General features: G+C 47.8%; 1 protein-coding gene across 1 annotated transcript; it reads left to right on the top strand.

The window, feature by feature from the left end:
* The first annotated feature begins 387 nt into the window (after positions 1–387).
* Positions 388–23,119, top strand: anapc1 (anaphase promoting complex subunit 1). Its single transcript, XM_068741025.1, has 52 exons — positions 388–603; positions 943–1,107; positions 1,318–1,360; positions 1,464–1,561; positions 1,909–1,991; positions 2,200–2,273; positions 2,350–2,495; positions 2,597–2,736; positions 2,902–3,030; positions 3,705–3,923; positions 3,989–4,084; positions 4,200–4,290; positions 4,692–4,757; positions 4,842–4,979; positions 5,100–5,243; positions 6,470–6,530; positions 7,431–7,486; positions 7,596–7,727; positions 7,848–7,922; positions 8,150–8,257; positions 8,379–8,548; positions 9,413–9,504; positions 9,932–10,080; positions 10,856–10,934; positions 11,487–11,520; positions 11,699–11,772; positions 11,881–12,059; positions 12,560–12,646; positions 12,736–12,875; positions 12,983–13,101; positions 13,170–13,300; positions 13,500–13,640; positions 14,857–15,009; positions 15,104–15,185; positions 15,340–15,431; positions 15,668–15,802; positions 15,924–16,006; positions 16,715–16,793; positions 16,882–16,956; positions 17,260–17,312; positions 17,397–17,550; positions 17,649–17,845; positions 18,504–18,590; positions 18,714–18,831; positions 19,304–19,381; positions 19,494–19,561; positions 19,654–19,792; positions 20,004–20,090; positions 20,567–20,662; positions 21,435–21,624; positions 22,243–22,374; positions 22,473–23,119. The coding sequence occupies exons 1-52, from the start codon at positions 388–390 to the stop codon at positions 22,613–22,615; spliced, it is 5,916 nt and encodes a 1,971-aa protein (XP_068597126.1). The 3' UTR covers positions 22,616–23,119.
* Positions 23,120–23,611: the final 492 nt, after the last annotated feature.

The raw sequence follows: 23,611 nt of genomic DNA, 5'->3' as shown, positions 1-23,611 counted from the left end.
ACTTTGATGGTTTGGACATGTCCAGAGGAGAGACGGGGACTATATCGGTAGAAGGATGCTGAGGATGGAACTGCCAGGGAACAGGACTAGAGGACGACCCAGGAGAAGATACATGGACGTAGTGAGAGAGGACATGAGAGTGGCTGGTGTTGAGGAGGACGATGCAAAGGACAGGGTGAAGTGGAGAAGGTTGATTTGCTGTGGGGACCCCTCAGGGGACAAGCAGAAAGTACAGCAGTAGTTATTTATTGTGTGTTAATGAAAGACAATATTGTTCATATGATAATTATAGTGCACGTGAGTATAGTGTACTCTCGTGCGTGAGAGAGAGAGTATCCTTTAACATGTTTTCTTTCCTCTCAGAAATAATGCTGATATCTGGAACTCATGTCGGAAGTCGTGTATGAAGAGACAGCCACGATGATCGCAGCAGGGGAATTGCAGTCGTTTGTCCCATTCGGACGTGAACACTGCAGGAACCATCCAAATGCCTTCAACCTGCAGCTCAGAGAGCTCCAACCTGCCTCCGAGCTCTGGTCGTCGGATGGCGCCGCCGGCCTGGTCGGATCCCTGCGGGAAGTCAGTCTGCAGGAAAGAGACAGGGTAAGAGATTGTGTGGCTTTTGCATCATGTCATCAATATTCTTCCTATAGGAGCAAACATTAGCAAAACCTTTATTAAAGAAAGAAAATGACATCAATTAGGGGGGGGGGGGGGGGGGTGAAGAATCTTAGCAGATCATTTTTAATCGAGTGTGGCTTAAAACCTGTTTCTCATGTAAACTTGGAATAGATGGTTGGCGTCTTAAACCATCAAAATAGGTGACATAATAGCTATCATATTTGTAAAAGTAAAAACGGCAAGTACGTGTAACTTAGTACAGTTTTTAGTGAGGACGGTGTGTTCTTTGTTTTGAGCTAACGGGCAGGTTTTAATCGGCAGGAATTCTGGCAGCTCAGGAAAGGCTGTGTGGGAGTCAGGGAGGAGGATGTGGAATTTGAAGAGGAGCTCTACACAGCAGGAACCGTGGTCATCTGGAGCCAGGGCAGTCGGACCCAAGCCTCAAACGTGTACAAGGCCTTCACCGTCGACAGCCCTGTACACCAGGTTGGCTACTAAGAGCAGTTTATAAGTGCTGAAGTACACGCTAATGAACCGATGCTGTTTTTAATGAGATATTTTTGCATGAATACTTCAATACATCTGATGAAGTTCATGGTGATGTCGAGATTTATAATGTAGACTGTTACTGGTATATTGTGATGGATTTTATCATATTTCTTTGGGAGTTTATGCCGTCATTGATTCTGTCTGCAGGCTTTATGGTGTAACTTTGCCGTTCCACACGACAAGAAAGACGGTAGTCTGGTTAAAAACCTTTTTGCCTTTGAAGCACTTCTTGTATTTACATGTGTGTTGAAACTGACCTCGATGTTAATGGCATCTTCTACGTTGTTCATCAGAGGAGGAGGTCGAGCAGACTGTTTGCATCATCCAGAGTAGCTGTGTCAACGTTCACACCGTGGGTGGAAAGGATTTTATCTCACCGCTACCCTTCCAGGTGAGAAACAGCGAGATAACCTACCAGGTGGACGCTCTGCATGTATGATTTTCACCTTCATATATTTTGCGTATTTTTGCGTACTTTTTCTAGATTTGATTTTAGTACATTTTTGGCCCATTTAAGGGTTCAGTATACAGACCTCAGTTTGCTCAACAGACGAGAGACTGGAACCTCTGGTCTTAAGAAAAACCAACCGTCCTGAATTTAAACTATACTGTCTTTAGGAGATTGAAAAATCTAGATGTTTTCTGGACAAATTGTGGGAAAATTAATTTTTATAGTTTGCTAAATTACAGCCACAACAACGTATTTAAAATGTCTCCCTTGTCTGTCGGTATCTCCAGGTCTCAGACGTCTGGGCAACCAAGTTTGGACTTTTGCTAGAACGAAAAACCACAATGACTGATGTACAGCTAAGCTCGCCTGGGTAAATATTAACGATGCACGCACACACTTACGCACACACACAACAGTACAGCAATCGGCAGTTATATGGCAGACAACCACAGACACGCCCCCACAGCAGAAACCGGCGTGTCTACACTGCTGATCAATGCATCGTCAGACACTCCGTGCACACGTGCACAGTGCACACAAACCAGTTTGTCAGGTAACTGGGTTATTTCTCTCCACAGGGAACCTCTGCCCACATTTTTCAGCATGCTGCATCCCATAGATGAGATCGCACCAGTAGTGTGTAAGCCTGCAGGTATGACGCACAAACACGCCAGCGCCCACTCCTCTCTTATTTTGACCTGATTTCCTGTTTGCATGCGTTTTTCCAGGCGTGCATGAAGGCTCTCGTGTGCAGTATGCCTCTGATGCGACCATAAAGATCGTGTTCAGCTGTTGTCAGCCCTCCCTAGTTGTCACCTATGACACTATACATGGGACGCACTCTGTCTGGGTCCTACGCAAGGTTACAAGTGATGTGAGTGAATAGACGGACGCACATATACGAACACACACACACACACACACACACACAAGAAGCCAGCCTGTCCCTAACATCTGTGCTTTTACCACCTCCAGGAGCGCTCATCAGTCCTCCGGCATCCGGCGGATCCAGTTGGCACGTCGTTGGGCGTGGTGGCATTAGGCTTCCTGAACCCTTACCTCTGTAATATCTCCCGACTGGACTCCCCTGGTGGCAGCGGGGTGATGGGAACAAGGTAATGAAAGTGAGATTTGGTGTTTGCATAGAGATGTGGAGATAAGTTGATAAGTCACTTGGTATCTAGCCAGAAAGTAAGTTTAATAACGGCTGATCTTCAGAGCAGCTGCTTATACATGCCTCCACAAATAGGTTGAATGTTGTGTTCTCTACTCCTACGTAGCGCTGTTAGCACCAGCTCTCCTCTCCACTACAGCGCCCTGCATGGCCACCAAAGCAGGCTGGCCACGTCTTCACCGGGGTCGCACTCCCGCGTTCACTCCCCGAGTATATCTAACATGGCTGCCCTCAGGTGAGCGGCGGTGCATTATGTTGTATGCTTTGTATTTTTATAGTGTGTATTTGTCACAAGGGAAGTAAACAGTCGAATGCTTTGTGTGCACACTTACTGATTTACAAATCTTAGCATTTATGTTCAGCCTGGTTGCTATAAAGCGTGATCACGTCCACGCACTCACAGCGCGATGATTCTAACACACGAGCAAGACACACAACACCCCACAAGGAGCCCGAACGCTCACGAGTGACTAGTGAGAACAGGGTGAAAAGCAGGAAGAGTAGACGGCCTGCTTCTTCAGCTACGGAGGACCCACAGTCACCAGAAACGGAGAGTGAGAATGATTTCTAGCTCCATTTTCATCTCTGGCTTCTTCCTCACTTTCCTCGTGTATTTGGTGACTCTGTGGTTCAAACTGAAAAGGCTGAACAGAGGAGCTCATCGCTGCTAAATAATCGCTGCGATATTCCAAAACACCGGTGATCTGTTCCTGGTAACATCCCCAATATTCTCTGAAAATGTCATCAAGAACCGTCCAGAAAGTTTTGCGTTATCTTGCTAACAGACAGACAGACAGACAAACAAACGCCGGCGATTACATAACCTCCGCTTCGCCTTGGCGGAGGTAATAAAAACAGAGCTCCCCACGCGTGTCGAAGTTCTTCTTTGCCTTTTCTCCTCTCTCCCAGCCGCGCCCACTCCCCAGGAATGGCTGCGCCGTCCCTTTCAGGTGCGTCTCGGTTCAACACGTCTTTCCAAAGCCTGTCCTCCAGGGGGCAGCACGGCTTGTTACCCTCCCTGAACAGTACCGTCAACGAGACCATGTTGGTGCCCGAGCTGGAGCCCATAGTGCCGGACCTCTGCATGGAGCAGCTGTGGAGTGAGGCGGTTACTGCCGGCTGTCACAGGTAACAGCACACGGTCCGTTTACATCCATGACTAATAATTATTAAAGCGCTTCTTTTATTTGCAGGCAGATGAGCAGCCAGGCCTCTAAAGTGTTCCTGTCCTCTGACCTCTGTGAGAACCGCTACCTCTGCTTCCTAGTGGAGTCGCACCAGCAGCTCAGGTCAACAAACCAAGAAAGAATACGTTGTGCAGGCCCTGCTAGCATGCTCATACTTCATATTACGCAATCGAGGGTTCAATAAAACGATTTAGCCTCTTTTTCGCTGCTCTCTCAGGTGTGTGAAGTTTATCGAGAGCAACGACACGTGCCAGCTCATCTTTGCCTCCGTCACGAGCATCCCTGCCAAAGACGCAGAGCCTCTGCAGGTAAAAATCACACATTTATAAGATTTACAGAGCAAAAATACTTTTTTTGCTCTTAAGTATCTTTTGTTGTGTCTTATTTGGAAAGGATTTCTTTTAAATGTAGGTTCATTAATCAGCTGTTTTATCCAGTTTGGGTAATACTTTCTAAGGGGATATCATCCTTGGCATGCACTGGGAAGAACGTTAACATGATTACTCCTAGAGGCAATCACAGATATTGATCTGAATGTAAATCATGTATTTTACTCTCAAAGCCTTTGATTCTTCTGGCATTCTGATCATACGCAGGGGGGGGGGGGGGTCGGATTCATAAAGGGGGGACGCTATTCTGTCATGAAGTCTTCTTTATTTGCTGCTCTGGTTGCTCAACATGTTTCTGACGATAGAAATGTGCTCATCAGAATATCGATGCCATGCTGGTTCTGGAGGCCTGCGGTAGTCTGGTTCTCTACACAGGAGTCACCAGGGTGAGCCTCGGCCCGATTCGCCCAGCAGCTTGACGCGCAGCGGCCTTTGCATGCTGTGGGTGACGCTTCCTGTCCTTCCTTTAGGTCAGTAAGGTTTTTGTCCCCGGACTCCTGTCGCCCACCTTCAACCTGATCAACCACCTTCCTCATCTCAGCACGCCGCTGGAGAACGTGAGCACCCCGACCAACGCTGGCAGCAGGCACCTGCAAAGACTGGATGAGGTGCCGACACATTGTTCTTCCTTTAATAGTTCCAGAGATGGATGTCGACTTCCGCTAAATCTCGTAGAGCCAGTTTCCGCAGAGGAAGATACGACAGTCTTCTTTTCTCCTCTCCTTTAGGCTGCTATGCCTTCACCCGTGTCCGAGCTGAGAAGTCCAAACATTAAACATCACGAAGCTTCATTTTTAGAGGATTACACTTTCCAACAAGCCACGCCCCACATCCACGCCCTGCGGGACCCGGTCTCCAACAGGGTCACTCTGGTAGGTCATATTGTTACAAGAGGATGGTACTATAATGGACCTTTTTCACTTGAAAACAGAGGTATGAAGCAGCGGTTTGATCTGTTGTTGCTTTAAATGATACCACTTTGGAGTGAAAGGGGGTTTTCGACATCAACCCACCTGAAGTGCATGTTTCAAGACAAATACCGTAATTGCTGAACTATTATGCGCACCTGTGAAAAAGCCGCACCCACTGAATTAAAAAAAAAAAATATTTTGTACTAAAATAAGCCGCACATATTCGTAAGCTGCAAGTGCATTGAGACAAATGATATTTAACGGAACACGGCTCGTAACGATATCCGCAGCAGGTCTCCAAGGTGAACAGCCTCTGGCATGTTAGAATAAGGGAAGTCGGCAAATCAGATCCGTAACTTCGGGATAAGGATTGGCTCTAAGGGCTGGGTCGGTCGGGCTGGGGTGCGAAGCGGGGCCGGGCTCGAGCCGCGGCTGGGGGAGCAGTCGCCCCGTCGCCCTCCCCTCTCCGCCCGTCGGAGGCTGCGCGGCGCGCGCGCGCGCCTGGCGGGGTGTCCCCGTCCCCCTTGCCCCCGTGCCCCTCATCCTCCGTCCGCGGGAGCGTGGTGCGGCAGGGGTGGGGACGCCCGGGAGGTCGAGGGGGTGGGTTCCTTCCCCGCTACGCGGCGCGTCCGACGCCGCGTAGCGGATGGCGGACGCGGGGACCGGGGAAGGAACCCACCCCCTCGGGGACCGGGTACGGCGGTCCGGCGGCGGCGACTCTGGACGCGCGCCGGGCCCTTCTCGCGGATCTCCCCAGCTCCGCGCAAGCGGGGCTTTCCCTCCGGGCGGGCGGGCGTTAATTTTGTAACGAAAATAAATAGGCTTTAACGAAACACGGCTCGTAAAGAAAGTGGGAAAATATACGTAAATTTGCCGCGTCGTTGCATAAACCGCAAGGTTCAAAATATTGGAAAAAAGTAGCGGCTTGTACACCGGGAATTACGGTAGTCTGAAACTGGGTTAAATATTTCCTTTGTTCTTTTTGACTCGGCAGGAAGAAGCGAGTGAGTTTTTCAGATCTTTTGACGCATCGTCTCCTGTCATCGATTCCTCCAATTGACTCTTTGATGTGTGAATGTGAAGAGTAAATTGCTCACTTGAGTTTTCAAAGCGCCGACTGGTTTTTCTAACAAGTCAAAATGCGTTTGCTTGTAATTAATGTTAATTGACGTAAATCTCCTCTCCAGGAGTTGAGCAGCGGCTCGATGCTGAGGATTTCTATCCCTGAGATCGCAACGTCGGAGCTGGGTGAGACACAAAGTCCTGCGAAGAGTTCCAATTTTGATGTCTGTTTTTCTCACACACACATTATTGTTATTATTCTGAGGGTCATCCCACTGATACTGAATAAACCTCTACATGCACATGAGAAAAATCCAATCCACGTGATAAAAAAATCTTCTTTCAGTGTTAATTTTTTAATTTTCTCATCCATTTTCTGTGTCAAACAGGCAAATTATAATTGGACTAAAAGTAAATATAGTTTGCGATTTTTTTTTAGACTTGTAGATTAAGCTTTTAAGTACGGATAAATACTGGGTGGCTGATATGTGTGGGTAAATTGAAAGAGCTATTCTTTTAGGAATTGTATCTCGTTCATGTCATTAATAATCTAGGTTATTGTTTCTAGGTTGATGTGGGAAAATTCTCCGTTTATAGAAGTATTTCGCTTTTACTTTGTCTTGTTGAACCCCATTATTTAGTAATCAATCCAACAGATGAGTCTTTCTCCTTCTAATTAAATGGCATTTAGCTCCACCTCTTCCTCGACCTTTCTCACTCCGATTAAGATGGGCTTGTAATATCCAGAGGGAACCTTATTGGTTAGGAGAATCAGTAACACTAATCACCCTTGCAGTAGTGGCTCTTTTTTTTAATTTCCTTTTTTGTTTAGTGATGTTAAGGAGAAAAGGCCAAATCTCTTTGCGGTGGGACAGACGTCATCGGTAGAAAACCATTCGGTTAAATGACGCTGTTGCGTGTGTTAATCAAAAGGCTGACGGTGGAGCAAAGTTGTCATAATCACGCTACCTAATTCACAGTCATTCTTTTAAAATAAGAGTAAGTTACTGGCTACTACCTTTAACTAAATTCAAGCTTTTATTACATGTCTCATGTGCCCCCGCCCCCCCTCTCCTCTTTCTTCAGTGAGGAAATGTCTCCAGTCGATTCGTTTCATCCTGCCCAAAGAAGCCGCGATGAAGGTTTGTGGAATTGATGTTTCCAACCCAAATCAAATTCTTTATCTTTGACTTTTCTCACCTCACAAAAGAGTCTAAATCCGCTCCACGCACCCACGCGCTGTTTTTGCAGGTCTTGGTGAAGTGGTACAACATCTACAATGCCCCCGGTGGTCCCAGCGCCCACGCGGAGTGGAACCTGTTCGTCACCTGTTTCATGACACTCATGGGGTACAACACCGAACGTCTCGCGTGGACGCGAAATGTGAGCCGGCTTCAGAACAATCTCAGGTTTCAAATTATGAAACCTTATTTAAAAACCTATAATCTTCATCTCCTGACCTTGCTATCGCCCCCCCCCCCCCCACCTCCGTCTTCCCCCCAGCTGCATTTTGAAGTACCTCTCTCTCCGGTGATCGCAGCTAAGAAGGCGCGTCCCTCTGATGGGGGCTCTGATGAGGCAAGTGACAAAAGTCGCTGTTGGACGTTGCACAATTGTGGTAGAAATTCTCTATTAACCGGATGCATAATTATAATAATACATATTTTCAAGCATTAATTTTTTCCGATTCTTAATTGAATACCCTGGAAATACTTTGAACTACGTTTTATACAGAAGGCGTCTTGTGATTCTGAACGTAGATCACTGGTCAGAGAACATTTTTCTGTCTGTCTATGCCTCTGAAGGACTGGGACTACCTGATTGGCTGCCATTACAACCGGCAGATGAATTGTCCGCTCGTCTGTGGTCCATCAGACTCCAGCGGTGCTAACAAGACTTTGACGGCAAAAACTGTGAGTCGCTCCCACTGGAGTCGTCTGTTCTGCAAATCTGGTTCAGAATTCAGACAACGAGTCACAGTGACAACATCTTACCGTATGTCCTCGTTTCTGTTTCATGCTTCCTGCGTCGTAGGTGTCCTCTCCCCCCAGTCCGTCTCCGGAGCTAGAAGGTTCAGCTCCTCTCTTCCCACACATTCCCGCTCTCTTCTACGTTCTCCACCTGCTCTACCAGGAGCTGCAGCTGAACGAGCTGCAGCGAGCGAGAGCCTCGTCTCTGGTCTGTCTGCTGCAGCAGCTGGCCAGGTAACCTTTTACCTGGAGGACGGACATCTTTGGCGTTTCTGTTAGGGAGCGTAAACGTGCACGGCAAAAACAGCAAATGCTGTTTTTAGCGATTTACCATTTTTAGCAACAACGGGGGAAAAACCCACTTGTCCACTTTTCTGTGTTTAGCTGCCAACACAAGAACAACAACATGTCATTGTTTTGAATGAAAGCCGAGGAGTTAACCCGGCTCTTCAGTGACCTGCAATGAGCAGCAAACTTCAACGGGCTGTCAAACGTTTGGTGGCGACGATGATAATGGCGTGGGAAGAGTAAAGCGCTCTCCACAGTAATTGGCCTCTGCGGTTTGTACGTGGGCTGTTAAGTGCTGCGCAAATGTCCCCCCCCCCCCCCGTTCTGCTTCATCAGGCAAACTGGTTGGGGTGGAAAGATATGCTGATTGTTGTTTATCCCTAGCAATACACACAGTTTAATAAGACTCTACAGCAGCTTGAACTCAAAGCAGGATGGATTACAGATCCAGATTACGGGGTTTACTAGATTACTTTTTTAATTATCTCCACACACTGGGAAAGCTGTGTGAGCGTCAGGGCTCGGATTAAAAACTATTGATTATCTGATGGTGAGCCAATAAGTCGTGGCTGTTTCTTCCTCGGGGTATGCGTTTAATTACCGCTCAGTGCCGGGTTAATTGCCATAGAAGCTCTTTGAGGATGTGCAACTACTTTTCTGTTTAACACGCTGCGTCGGTTGAGCATCGGTTTGACGGGCGCCGTGTCCTCCTCAAACATCTCTCGGGTGTTTTTACGCCGGTTCAGTCTGTAGAGTACGATGTGTCCATGATCTGTCGACGCATTAGAATTGATTTGCTTCTGGTTGCAGTGACCTTCAGCTGGAGGAGTACGTGGATCTGTACTGGAGGGATTACCCTTCATTAATTAGCAGCTTCAGTGAGAGCTGCCACATAGACCAGGGTAAGACTCGTTGTCATTGTCTCGTGATGACAGCAAGCCGGGAAACAGAGGAGACGTGCTTTCCTGTTCAAACTGTCATTGTCATGTTATAGACACTGTTGATGTACGCACACGTAGTTTATATTAAGCTTGTGTCACTGCCTTTGTGGTTTACATGCGAGAGGAGAAATGACATAAACATGAGAGGAAATCATTCTTTCTTCTGACTCACTGCCATCTTAAGACGACGCTCTTTCACCAGTGCAGCGGCTGAGACCCCTAAATGAGAGTTTCCTAACAGTTTAACAAAAGTGCTGAAACGTATTTATTGCAGATGCTCTCGACTTTCTGTTTTATTGGAATAAAAATGCATCTTTTTTACTTTCCCCTCGTGTTCCTCACACTCTAATCCCTCTTCCCCCCCTTCACGCTCATTCCCCTTCTTCAGCACTGTTTTCCCAGATGCAGCGTGTGCCCTTCCTGCGGGCTGAGCCTCCCTGTCTGCTCAGCTGGCTCAGCAGCTGTCTGAGAGGGGAGGAAGTCCCGCCCTTTCCCTACCTGCCCGGGATCTGCCAGAGGACCAAGCTGCTGGTCCTGGTACGGCCAGTCAGAGCTATAGTGGAAGACATATCTCAGCAACATCTGAAGGGAATGCCTTCCAATTTATTTAGTTTGTCTGAGGTCACTGTACCGACCACAGATCGGACTACAGACATCTTGCTGTCTGCCCCCAGGTTTTACAGATGAAATGCATTTAAGCACACGTTTCCTTTGCTAAATACATGCTTTTTTTAAATTAACCTTCCCTTGGGAGTGATTCTTCTCAGATTTCCACCAAAGTTCTCGATAGACTTTCAATATTTTCAGGGTCTTGGTTCTAACAGCATGTTTTGCACTCAGCTTCCGTCTTTCTGCCTGTTTCCATGCAGGCGTTCTAATGAGAGCACACGCATGAGTGGGAGATGTTGCGGGTAAAGAGAGTTCAGCCTCGATAGAGACCGTCCATTTGCGTAACATGCCCGTCATTCTTTTTATGAACACCGAGAGCAATTACTCCATGGTACGACAGGAAATGTGGTCAAGCAGAACAAGGGAGGTTTATTAGAGGCACAGCCGTTAAAAATGTGGAAAAGTCCAGACAAACTTTTATTATCCAAAACAATTTATCGACAACGGGTTTTTTTCCTGCGGCAGTTAAACTCTGCAGGTACTATTCTAAAAAGTCAAAATTAACTTATATTTGTTAAAAAAAAAAGTCTAAAGACCATTCATTTTAGGTTTGAATGTAGTAAATAAAAACATCTCAAGGATGTGTTGCGCTACATCCGGATGATTCCTCTTGGCTTACTTTCTTATCGTCTGTGTTTCTCAGAGTTATGCTCTCTACATCGCTGGAGATGAAAACGCTACTTCTACCGATGTGTCCAAGTACCTGGTCAAACTCTCTGCAGGTGAGTGTTTTCAGTATTGGCGATCATCCTGTCTTTTGTCTTCTATGTGTGTCAAACCCTTTCACCCTGTTCCTGTCTATTGACAGCCGCCTGTATTTCCCACAGCTCCCAGTAACAAAAGAAAGAAGGGCACTTTGCATCTACGTCACGACTATCATCTGATAGTTGGTTTAGCTTTTACAAAAACACAATATGGCGACTTGACAACAATCTCTGTCGGTATTTGATCGGCCTCTTTTTCAGCAACGCGTAATCGGTCATGGAATTTGTGTACAGCGCTTGAGAATCCAGAGAGACTGTTTATTCCCAGTTGTATTTATCAATATTCAAAGACAAAACGCTTCACTCGTGTGATAATGCCACCTTCCTCGCACCTCTATGGGAAGTAGCCTTTCTTTTATTGATAGATTTTAGCAACCAATCAGCTGTCGAGAGCTTCTTCCTTCAGGTTTGTGCAAATGTGCGGCGCAGAATCGACCCCCCCCCCCCCCCCCCCCCAAAGATCTCCCTCTCTCACCCCTTGCCTCCCTCTCTCATCCTCTCTTTTCTCAGGCCAGAAGTTGCGCGTCAGTGAACACTACAGAAGGTAAGCCTTCCCAAAGTGACGCATCTTGAAAAACAGTTTTATAACCTGTGTCCTTGAAGAGGTCTGAATCTCCAGAGAAGACATTTCTGAATAAATATACCGGTAGTTATTTTTTTGTTCAGTGTTTTTGTTTTTTAAGCTTCGGCCATTTTTCATCAGATCAATATATTTATTCTAGACAGAGCAGTGTGGTGGTGAAGTCCTCTAGTGGGAGTCTGGCTGAGCAGTTGGTGGTCTGGCTCGCCTCAGAAGGTAACACAATAGTATCGTATAGAACTGTCTTACCTCCATCGTAGAATAAGACTTTTTGTTTGACTTCAATAAATCAGAACACCGGTAATGCTCCTTTCCCGGATTTAGGTTTCACTCTGAAGGACCTGGAGTCGGTCCCCTTTGGCGTGGCTTTGCCCATCCGTGAGGCCATCTACCACTGCCGGGAGCAACCGTGTTCTGATTGGTCAGAGGAGGTCTGTATGCTGATTGGGCGACAGGATCTGACCAAACAAGCCCACAAAATGACCCTGGCCAAGAGCAAAGCTGTAAGTGTGAAATATGACATGGCTCCAGCCACGCTGGGTTAAGACCACCCCGACGAGAATGTACTTTTTATTTTATTTATTTGTATTTATCATGCTTCTCAACTCAAACCTTGGTACCAAGTGTTTTAGATCATATTTGTGGGCACAAACAACGTATGATGATCCCACTAGTCCCTCCACGGATTGTGAGGCTTCACGATTTGGCCATGTCCTCATAGTTTTTGGAAAAAAAAGCGCCAAAGATTTTATTTTTCACTTGTTTTTAATACATTTGCCTATGAGCGGAATTAACGTCTAAGCAGTTAATAATTACTTAATTCAGTCTGCAGTACAGAGCATTCAGCTTCAGAAACTAGACTTCTAACAATGTCTTGATGACATCTATTTATAAAAGTTACCAACTGGTGCTTTGCAGTCAGGCCAGTCCTACATATACATTAAAACCACACGTTAGCTAACAAGCGGTGAATCGTTTCTCTGTGTGTGTGTCTCCTCTCCAGTCAGTGGGCTCCGGTCTCTCCTTGGAGCCTCCTGCAACCACGGAAGCAGACGAGGAAGAAGATGGGATGTCTGACATTATTCAGGAGGTGAACATCAGTCATCTAAATGATGCTTATTGTAAAGTGTTACAAATACAGGAGTTCCTCAGGGGAAATGTGATTATGTTCTCCTGCAGGTGACGGGACTGATCTGGAGTCAGGATCTGCGGGTGCAGGAGGTCAGGAGGCTCCTGCAGAGTTCCAGGCCGGTCCGGGTCAGTGTTGTGCAGCTCCCAGAGGTGTCCGATCACGAGTACATAGAGGAGAAAGAGAACAAGTGAGCGTAATATTTTGTCTTGGAATATCGACGCCTTTATCTCTATCTGGATCTCCTCATTCTATTCTCTCTTTTTGCCGCATCTTGTCTTGTCTTGTCTTCCCTAGACTCCTGCAGTTGTGTCAGCGGACCATGGCTCTTCCGGTTGGTCGAGGCCTCTTCACTCTGTTCTCCTACCACCCTGTGCCGACTGAACCGTTACCCGTCCCGAAACTGAACCTGACAGGTGAGCTATGCTGCAGCTGAAATACTCTTGAGTTTATGTTTATATTGGTTTCTGTGTTCTTGCTTCAGGCCGAGCCCCGCCTCGGAACACGATGGTTGATTTAAACAGCGGTAACATTGATGTTCCTCCCAACATGACCAGCTGGCCCAGTTTTCATAACGGAGTCGCTGCCGGACTCAAAATAGCCCCCGCATCACAGGTCAGGCTGACACAGCAGTTTCACTGTGTGCAGTTTTCCATTCATGCAGCCGTGTGCTCGACTACACACAAGTCATGCTAAACTCTGTAGCCTGGAAGACGCAAGGTTCTGATGTTTAAAGCTACGGTTCAGCGGTTTCCCGCTGCAGCTGTGAACAGATTATTGTGTTTTTCATGACTTACTTTTTCTCTTTCTGAAGGTGGACTCGGCCTGGATAGCTTACAACAAGCCAAAGAGCCCGGAGCTGGCTAATGAATATGCGGGCTTCCTTATGGCCCTGGGCCTGAACGGCCACCTCACCAAGCTGGCCACGCTAAACATACATGACTACCTCACAAAGGTACCTGCACAAAATACACAAATACAGAAGCACGTTTTGGGTTTAGTACATGCTTCTGACGTTAATGCTCAGCTCATATCCCACAGTGCTCTAAGTGACTGTTTTGTTAGTGCAAAGAGAAGATGTAAGCAGTTAAAAATAGTTCATACAAAGATGCACCCCTCGTATAACTTCCCGCATTCCTAGAAGTACATATTTCACTAGATGACTAAATGAGGCACAAAGTGACTCAAGCAGCGAGTCAAAGTGAAACTCTGTGAGGGTTTTCTCACCTTTGTTCAGGTGAGAAAAACAGGATGCCGCAAGCCGAACCTCATGCTCGCTGAATTAAAGAGTTAGAGTAAAGATGTGGCTTCAAGATCAAAGGTCTCTAATTATTAGTCATTTCTTTTTAAATTGGCTTCTGGAATTTTCTCAGGCAGCTACAGGATATAGAAATGTGAACTTCCTGAAAACACCAACACAGATCCATTCTGAAAGCACTCTGTTCCAAGGCTTGTGTTCATGGTTGATCCTGAAAGTTGCTTCTGACGTCCTTTTAATTTCTGATTGTTTATTTTTGATCCGAAATCCCGTCTGTAGAGGTTGAAACCTTTCATCTTGACAAGATCCGGCAATAATTTAGGATGAGTTTTAACTAATTATACCAATACAAGTAAAACAAATTAGACAACAGTTTGGGATTTATTGTCCAAAGCAAATGTCAGGAAACACTGCAGGTAATAGATGTAGGCATGGCGTAACACAGAACGACTGAATGAACGCCGGGAAGGCGGCCGATAGTAAAGCTGATCTTTATCCGGTGGTTTTCTGGCACTTTCTGTTCTTGCTGTAAAGCAGAAATGGCGCCGGCACACTTTGGATCAGTTCAGTAGAGCTGAGCGTGGTTGTGGTTTCAGAGAGAATCGTGGAGGAGTGTGCGTGTTTCTGTGTGTCCTTTATCTTTCAAACATTCCAGTGTGTTCACATTTTTGCCACGCCAACCCGAGTTGGTGTGTTTTTGTTATGACTTTAATTAAATTCAGCAGAAGAATTAAAAATGTAACCGTTAGATGGAATTTTTAAATTGAAAGTAGATTAAAATTATCCAGATTATCAAACTGGTGCACACTCAGAACTAACCGGCATCAGAGCTGATCACACTGGAAGTAAACCTTTACTCAAATTGATCAATTCTTTGAATGACTGCTCCTTTCTGTCCCCGTCCCTCCCTCAGGGCCATGAGATGACCAGCATTGGTCTCCTCCTCGGCGTTTCCTCAGCCAGGCTGGGCACGATGGACATGTCGATTACCCGCCTGCTGAGCATACACATCCCCGCCCTCCTTCCTCCCACCTCCACGGAGCTGGATGTTCCACACAACGTCCAGGTAGGCCGGAGCGTCCCTTCCGTGGGAGAGGGATGTAATTGTTTTTACACACACACACTCAATGAAAGCACAAATCCCTCGATCTGTCCTGCAGGTCGCTGCTGTCATCGGCATCGGGTTGGTGTACCAGGGAACGGGACACAGACACAATGCTGAAGTCTTGCTGTCTGAGATAGGTGTGTGTGCAACAAAAAGAAACGCAATGAACTATGAATGACTAGAGTTATAGTAAAGCCACATGGCGAAGGGCGCAGAGTGATGCTTTGGAAAGGCATCTATGTGACACTTTCCAAATAATAATGCCAAAGTGTGTGTGTGTGTATTTTTAAGGTCGGCCTCCGGGTCCAGAGATGGAGTACTGCACCGACAGGGAGTCCTATTCCCTGGCTGCTGGCCTGGCGTTGGGGATGGTCTGTCTGGGAGTAGGTCACTGATTACGTATCTTAGTGTTCGAGTCTTCACCAAATATTTTTGTTATATAATATTTGACATAGTAATTTTCCCATTGAAGGATTAATAAAGTTCTTCTCACCTTCTCCCTTTGGTCTCATTTGTCTCTCACCCCATCGTGCTTCCTGTCCCCGTCCCTCCATCCTACCTCATTCCTTCACCCATACTCCCCTCGCTCTCTTTTCTCCTTTCTTTTTTTTTTTTGCAGCACGGCAGTAACCTGATTGGAATGACGGACCTGAATGTCCCTGAGCAGTTGTATCAGTACATGGTGGGCGGCCATCGCAGAGCTCAGGCTGGAGCCAGCAGGGAGAGACACAAGTCCCCCAGCTACCAAATCAAGGTGGATGGACAGTCCTTTGTTTGCGGTGCTGCCATTACTAAACCACTGTGAGCATCGTTACAGGCTTGCGCTACGTCCTTGTTGAGTGTCGTTACTTAATTTGATTTATCCTGACATTAAGGAGGGCGACACTATAAATGTAGACGTGACATGTCCAGGGGCCACGCTGGCCCTCGCCATGATCTACCTCAAGACCAACAACAGGTGAGAAAGCAGGCAAAAGAGACGGCCGTCTGTTTAAGCCTTGAACCTATCAGGGTGCTCTTTTTGTAAACGTAAGATACCAGTTAATCATAGTACTTCCACGTACTTCCCTCTGTAATTGTATTCTGTGTATGTCTTTTCAAAGCTTTTTTTGGCTAACGCGTTCCGGCATGGTTCCAATCTTCAGTCCCTTGAACTTATTTTTGGTGCGGCGCTAATCCTACCCTCTGGGTATATTGTCTGAGCTGGGCGCCCACAGCCGAGGAGGCTATCGGAGGAGGTGCGCCTCCTTTGGATCTCAGCATGTGCTAATTTCTGTTCTCAAAGCTCATTGTCTGCTCGATAGAAAGAGAACCAAAAGGAGAAACTGACTCACTTCCATTTCATCCTGAGAAATAAAACGCTGAAAAAAATGTAAAAATACATTGGCTTTCGTACTTTATCAAAAGATGACGGTTATGCTTACACGATGGCGTGATACAGGTGGGGTACGGCGCTTTCTTTTTGCCACCTACATCTTATCCATACGAGCGTCTCATCCTTCACGAGTCCGGCCGTCGTCCTAGCCTTCCTCTTCTAGCGCTCTGCTATTGGTCAAGACGTTCCTGTTGCCTTCACGGCTCCTCGGACGCTGTTTGTCTATTGGCAGAGGGGGTGTTTCAAGAGGGTATTAGCACCTCCTTATCTCTTCCTGGTTCTGTCCACCAGGTCGATCGCTGATTGGCTGAAGCCTCCAGATACTTGGTTCCTACTGGATTTCATCAAGCCAGAGTTTTTGCTACTGAGGGTTAGTGCGATGCTATTTATATTTGCGATGTTTCTGGCTTTTCCGTAATGTCTCTCTCTCTCTCCATCTGGCTTCCTCACCCTCTCAGACTCTCGCCCGGTGCATCATCATGTGGGATGAAATCCTGCCAAATCCTGAGTGGGTCAAGAGTAACATACCTCAGGTGAGAAAGCACAGACGCTGAGCATTACTGGGCTGCTGATGAGTTTGAAGCTGCTACAGCTCCCTCTGACTTGTGAAGAATTCCCAGCTCGTATTTCCTGTTGATCATTTCCTGTTCGTTGATTTTGTCGTATGAGCTTTTGAATTATTACTCCGCCTATCCTGAGCATTTTTTAACCTTCATCCTGCTGTCATAAACATTCATTAAATCAGTTTATTCTGCGGCAATCCCTTTTCTATCATTTTCTAATCTATTTGCTGAGTTCTTTTCAGGTTGAGGCTTTTTTTTGTGTGCGTCTTTCAGATCATGAGGGGAACGTTTGACTCTTCAGATGACATCAACATGGAGACGATGGCGTGAGTGTTCATCACTCCACTGGTGGTCGTCTTCCCCGCAGGATCCCACCATCTTATTTGAACTGTGCTCTTTGTTCCTCTCAGCCAAGCCCAAGACTACATCACGGCGGGGGCCTGCATGGCGCTGGGCTTACGCTTCGCTGGCTCGGCAAACTCCGATGCCTTCGACTGCCTGTACGAGTTTGCCAAGAGCTTCATGAAAATCATGTCCTTCGCTGGTACAGCTGCTGTTGTGAGTGTTTGCATATGTTTGTATGTATTTGTGTAACTTAAGAAAAGCCTTCCTCAGATAAACAAATACATACGTTTGGTCTCCCTGCCTGGTTTCCCTCCCAGCAAACAGGATATTACAATCTCCAGACGGGCCTGTCGATGATCCTGCTGGCCATGTCCATGGTGATGTCCGGCACCGGGAACCTGAAGGTCCTGCAGCTCTGTCGCTTCTTCCACAAGAGAACCGGGGGCGAGATGAACTACGGCTTCCACATGGCTCATCACATGGCCCTGGGCCTGCTCTTCCTGGGAGGGGGCAGGTGTGATGTCAACACACACACACACACACACACAAACCCAAACCAGGTTGACTCCTGCCTGCGTGTTGAACAGAATCCACTCCGACTCTCTCGACACTCGTCTCTCTGTAATCAGATGAGCTGCGTTTTATCTGGTGGTGTTTTATGTTCGACCCGACAGAGGCCCGGTTTGGATGTCGCCCAAGCAACCATCGTTGTTTGATGTTTGAAGTTAAGAGAAGCATAGATTACGTGGAGTGTAGTTGACGCTCTGCCACCCGAAGCGTTTTAATTACCTGACGACTGTCCCGCCTACAGGCAGCAATTTCCTCTCGGCCCGACTCGACCCGAGTGCACAATTATCTGCCAGCTACTATGGTTAAGGACTCTGTTGAGTACATTGAAATCTGTGGCGGCGGTTGTTTGACGTCAGCCGTTTTGGAGGACACGCCCACTTCATTTATAAAATGGTAACCTGTTGTTTGTGTGACGCTGACATTTTGACAAGTCGTCAGAATTTGCGAATGAATCCCTCGCTGGGTAGGAAAAGCTTTTTAAACGTCAGCGCACGCAGCTGTACAAAGCCGAAGCGTTAAAGCGGATCATCGGTTCTGACCCGCCTGTCGGGTTGGTAATAAACAAACGCGCATTAGATGTTTGCTTTACTTCCTGTTGGCAGGTACACCCTCAGCACCTCCAATTCAGCCATCGCTGCTCTGCTCTGCGCCCTTTATCCACACTTTCCTGCTCACAGCACTGACAACCGGTGAGAACCCCCCCCCAACCGCCACACAAATCCAAACTGAACCAGACAAACTGGTGTCGTCTTCTTCGTTGGTATTCTGCTGTAATCTACAGTCGCGTGCTAATGCTGCCCATCCTGCTGCAGCTACCACCTGCAGGCCTTGCGACACCTGGCTGTGCTGGCTGCCGAGCCACGTCTGCTGGTCCCTGTGGACGTCGACTCCCTGAAGCCCTGCTACGCCCTCTTAGAGGTCACCTACAAGGTCAGTTCATTTCTGCGCACTTTTTAAAAGGATATTCCAAAGCTACGTTAGAAATGAAAACCACACGGCCTTGTGAAGCCGCCCGTTGCAGCGCTTCCTCTTTAGCTAGATAGAAGCCTGACTTGAACCCGGTTTTCATCCTCGGTTTTCATGAAGCACAGACGTCGCCTCTCATTAGCTGTTCAGGTTTAATTGTTGCCCTAACCGTTGCTAGCGACCCCCAAATCCACCTGAGTGGGATGTTTTTTTGTTGGATTTAGAGAACTTCATCCACATTTAAGCCTCTGTTTGAATATTTTCCACACATGAAGCACAGAGGTCGTCGTCACAGCGCCGGGCTCAGCTTGACTCCCTGGATGTCATGTTGCTGACGGGCGATTGAATAAAATGTTTTTCTTTGAATGAAAACGTGAGGGGCACAGATCTTCAGTTTGAACCCGTTGCTGCCGTGACGGCTTTTGTTCCTGTTCAGGAGACAAAGTGGTACGAGGAGACGACCGTGGAACTGATGGCCCCCACCATGCTTCCTGAGTTGCACCTTCTAAAGCGGGTAAGCGTCGGAGCAACTCCGCCGGTCAGCGTGGCCGATCTACCGAGTCGTCGAATGAATTGAGCACATTCTCGGGTCTTTTTATTTTCTATTTTGTGTTCATTTATTTCAGGTGAAGGTAAAGGGGCCTCGATACTGGGAACTGTCCGTAGACCTCGGCAAAGAAACCCGGCATTTAAAGTACGGGAGTATTTGTAGAATCCAAGGGGAAGCTCAGCTCTCACGTATTGATTCTCTGCACAGGTCAGTATCTCTGCATGTCCCTCCCTCAGGTCCATCCTGTCCAGAGACGGGGTCCTGTATGTGAAACTACGGGCCGGCCAGCTGCCCTACAAAGATGACCCTCAGGGCTGGAAGAGCCTGCTGGCCTCCAGCGTCAACCATCACAACTCTGGAGTCAGAACCTTCAAGGTAAAAACGTAGACACGTCTCCAAACAACAAAAACACCGTCTGAGCAGCTCCCTGTGGGGGAAGAGACCCACAACCCACATTATTTATTCCACTCGTCCTTCCTACCTTCATCTTTTTCTTCCTCCTTCCTTCCCGGTGTCTTTAAACTTTCTTTTCATATTCACGGTTTCATATAAATAATTTTCTCCTGTCCCCCCCCCCCCCCCGCAGCCCGAAGCCATCTCTACGTTCACCTCGGAGCCCGCCTTGATCTCCTTCGCCAAGTTCTTCTGTAAAACATCTGACGGAATGAATTCTGTGAGTTGGCGAACGGAAACGGGAGGCGCTGCCCTCTGAGGCCCGGCTTGCTCTGTCATTTTCACGCAGACGTGTTACTATTTTGAAAGAGACTGAGGATGGCCCGACAAACCAAACGTAACCCGAGTCGAGCGTGGGTTGGTTCCAACAAGCGGAATGCGGCGGCGCTTTCATCGCCACAGCTCGAGCTCATTCGGGACTGACGGCGACCACGCCATTCCAAATGTTAGGCAGCAGAGCTGCGTAGAGCGCGCCAGCGACCCGCCTTTGATGGATGCTTCTTTCAGGGTTTCGTTTTGATATAACCTGGAAGGTAATTTCCAGTTGTTCAGGTTTAATGATGCTGTCAGTGGCGGGGGGGGGGGGGGGGGGGTCCTAAATGTGAGGTTGGTCTAGCGCCTCATACACGGGACGGCGTTTTGTTTGAACTCTCTGTGGTTTTAATGATCGTCCCTCGCTCTTTGTTGTCTTCGCAGAGAGGCGATTCTCTTGTGTTGTTCTCTGCGATGCTGTATGAATGTGTGACGCAGGAATGTCCAGAGATGCTGCCCACATATATCGCTATTGAGCAGGTAATGCATGCGCGCGCGCACACCCACACACACACACGTTGTGCATCCTCTCTTAGACAAAATAACTCTGGCAGAGGTATTTGTGAGGGCTTCACGCTGTGGTCTGAGGCGGCGACCTCCGACCTGCGAGGCCGAAGCAGGAGAAGCTGCACGCCGCCGTCACAAACTGAAACCTGAAATTTATTGAGGAACTGATGAACAGAATTGAGATTTAATTGTGTTGAAGATTCCGGTTCCAGGTATGGAACTGGTTCTCCAAGCCAACCCTAGTTTAAAAACGAATTTAAAACTTAACTGTGTGTGTGTGTGTGTGTTTCTTTCTTTTTTAGATATAGTTTAACCCTGATGAAAATTATCTAGGATAATCATACTGACGAGTCATTTAAACATTTCCATGTTTATTTTTTTCCTGTTTTCCATTGCCGAGAGCCTATATTTAACTTTCACAGAAGCACAGTTATTACGTGACTGCTGCTGTAATTACCTTCCTGAGGAGATGTGTGTGAACAAACAGAGAAGGCTGTTCTGCTGGCAGAGGCCCCGAACCACACGCCTCACAATTTTCAACCAGAATTTTGCAACGATGTGCAAGAAGGAAGCGGATTGGTTGATTCACCATGTAGGACTGTTGCTCCACAGACGGGCCTTAGTTGCATTTTCCAGTTTTGTAAGGTTCTAAAAAAAAAAACCAGTGACAGATACTAGAACAGTTGAAGTCTAAAGTAAAGGTCACGTCGTCCCCTGTTGTCTCCGTGTCGTCTCCGTGTCTCAGGTGGCCGGTGCTGTGCGTCGGGGCGACCTGATGGAGACCTTTGCCCTCTGGCAGATGCGTCTGGTGGTGGAGCTGTGGGACAGCAGGGTGTTGTACGGTCGCTCTAACTGCCACGAGGCGCTGCTCACCTCCGAGTTCCTACCTGTCATGAAGAACATGGTGGATGTGGCACTGGACGGCTGGCTCCAGGGTAAGGAGGGAGGGATGGATGGACGAACGGACGGACGGATGGATGGAGTCTGCTTTGGACGGCCTCCAACATCCATCCAAAGTGACTTTACTTTTTCACACTTAAAAAAAAAAAAAAACATATTTACCCCCCCCCCGCCCCGCCCCGCCCGTCACAGGACGGGGAGACGACTGAGCAGCGGTGTCACCAGTCGAGTCGCTTGATGTGTTTGAGCTTGTTTTTGGCATGCAGGGTGAGGCACTAGAATGTCAGGGCGGAATGTTTGTACAGTAAAATAATCACAGACACACCAAGAGGCGTGGGAAACGGGCATTTCGACCAGACTGCGACGATGTGAACATTTCATGCGTTCATTTGAAATGTTCATTACATTTCTTGGCCGTGACGTTTTAAAGCAAATCCATCGGAGGAGTTCTCGAGCAGTGGGAACGCCGCTGCTCCGTGCGTCTCAGCCGAATCCGTGTCATTAGCCGCCTCCGAAGCTGCTGCATTCAGACATTAGCGACGTAAATGTGAGCGTATGACAGATGCATCCAGTTTTCCCGCCGACGAGGGAATTATTTGAATGTTGCCAGATGTGGTACACATGTGTAACTAGAAGAATCTTTCGTCTCCTAGGCAACAGCTCCCTGTTGAGGTCCTACATGAGGGGTGAGGCCCTCTCTCGGAACGCCCCGTCTGCCATGCTGGCCTGCTTCCTGGTGTACCGCTCCATCCCCTGCCTCAGGAACAAGCACACACAGCTGGAGGGTAAGACAAACGCGTGCTAACGCTGAATCAGTGTGTATTTCTGTTCGCACAGCAGCAGAAATTAACATAACGTTGAATTCCCTTCCCGCTCCCCGCAGGCTGCACCTCACTCGGGGATCTGTTGTCGCGCAGCAGCCAGCTGGGCGTCCCCCTCAGAGACCTGCTGAGGCTGACGCCCGTCCTGCTGGGCTCTGCATCGGGACCGCAGACGGCGCAGGGCTTCCCGCCACAAACATTTTGATCCCGGTAGTAATCAGCAGGCCAGTAATCGCTCAGAGAGGCAGTTCACATCCTTACGGTCCCGCTGCGTACACAGGGAGGATGTATTTCTACAAGGTCACGCCGAGGACGATACGTGACTTCCTTTATCGCGGCGGCATTCCCCCCGCCTGCGAGAAGGAATGTTCGGAAAATACAGATTATTTACTTTTCAACTAAAAAAAAAACACACTTTTATTTAGATTTTTTTTTACAGCATCAAGAAAGTTGGACTTTTTTTTTTTGTGGTACCGCTTGGTCGAAGTTCCTGCAGAATACTTTTTTGTCTGGACCGCCGTGTCGAAAAGACGAAACTGAATGAATAATGGCGTCAAATGTTTCCAAACTCTTCCATCATTTGGGAGAAGAACCTTCAGTGACTCCTTCCGTTGCGATCGGACACGTCTTATGACTGTAGCTCTTTCGTTGCCGTGGCACCGGTGTCAACAGTGTGGTGTTTTTGGAATAAATCACTCACTGGCTTTCAGGTTTTGTTCCACGTGTTTCTCTTTCCAACCAAATCCCGAGCGTAACGGACTCCCCGAGCGTCCCAACGTACGAGTATCTCACGGACCTGCAGCACCCAGAGCGGTTTCAGCTGCCGGACTGCAGGCCATGAGGGCATGAAGCAGCGTCGTGTCATTGGGCTGAGAGTCTGCTCTTCCTCATACTGAGGATGACTCTCCCGGCGTGGGTGGGCACTGCATGGAATTCGACGCATCTGCTGAATGTGCGGATCCACCCATCGTTAACCGCCGTGCTGCTTCCTGCTGAAAAGTATTCAGCAGCCGGACGCACCTTGTGTGGGTTTTAAATAGAACGTTACCTCACGTGGCCGTGTTTTATTTTTAAACCAATTCTTTCTCAATCGCGTTGCGGCCGTCGTTCAGCGTGGATTCACGACCCCCCCCCGAACAGAACTCCGCCCCTAAGCGAACAGTAGTTAGGACGCCAACCGCGTGGTGTGTCGTGTTTGACT

This window comes from Brachionichthys hirsutus, chromosome 7, assembly GCF_040956055.1.
Source record: "Brachionichthys hirsutus isolate HB-005 chromosome 7, CSIRO-AGI_Bhir_v1, whole genome shotgun sequence".
Lineage (NCBI taxonomy): Eukaryota > Metazoa > Chordata > Actinopteri > Lophiiformes > Brachionichthyidae > Brachionichthys > Brachionichthys hirsutus.
This window is presented reverse-complemented; position numbering and strand designations above follow the sequence as displayed.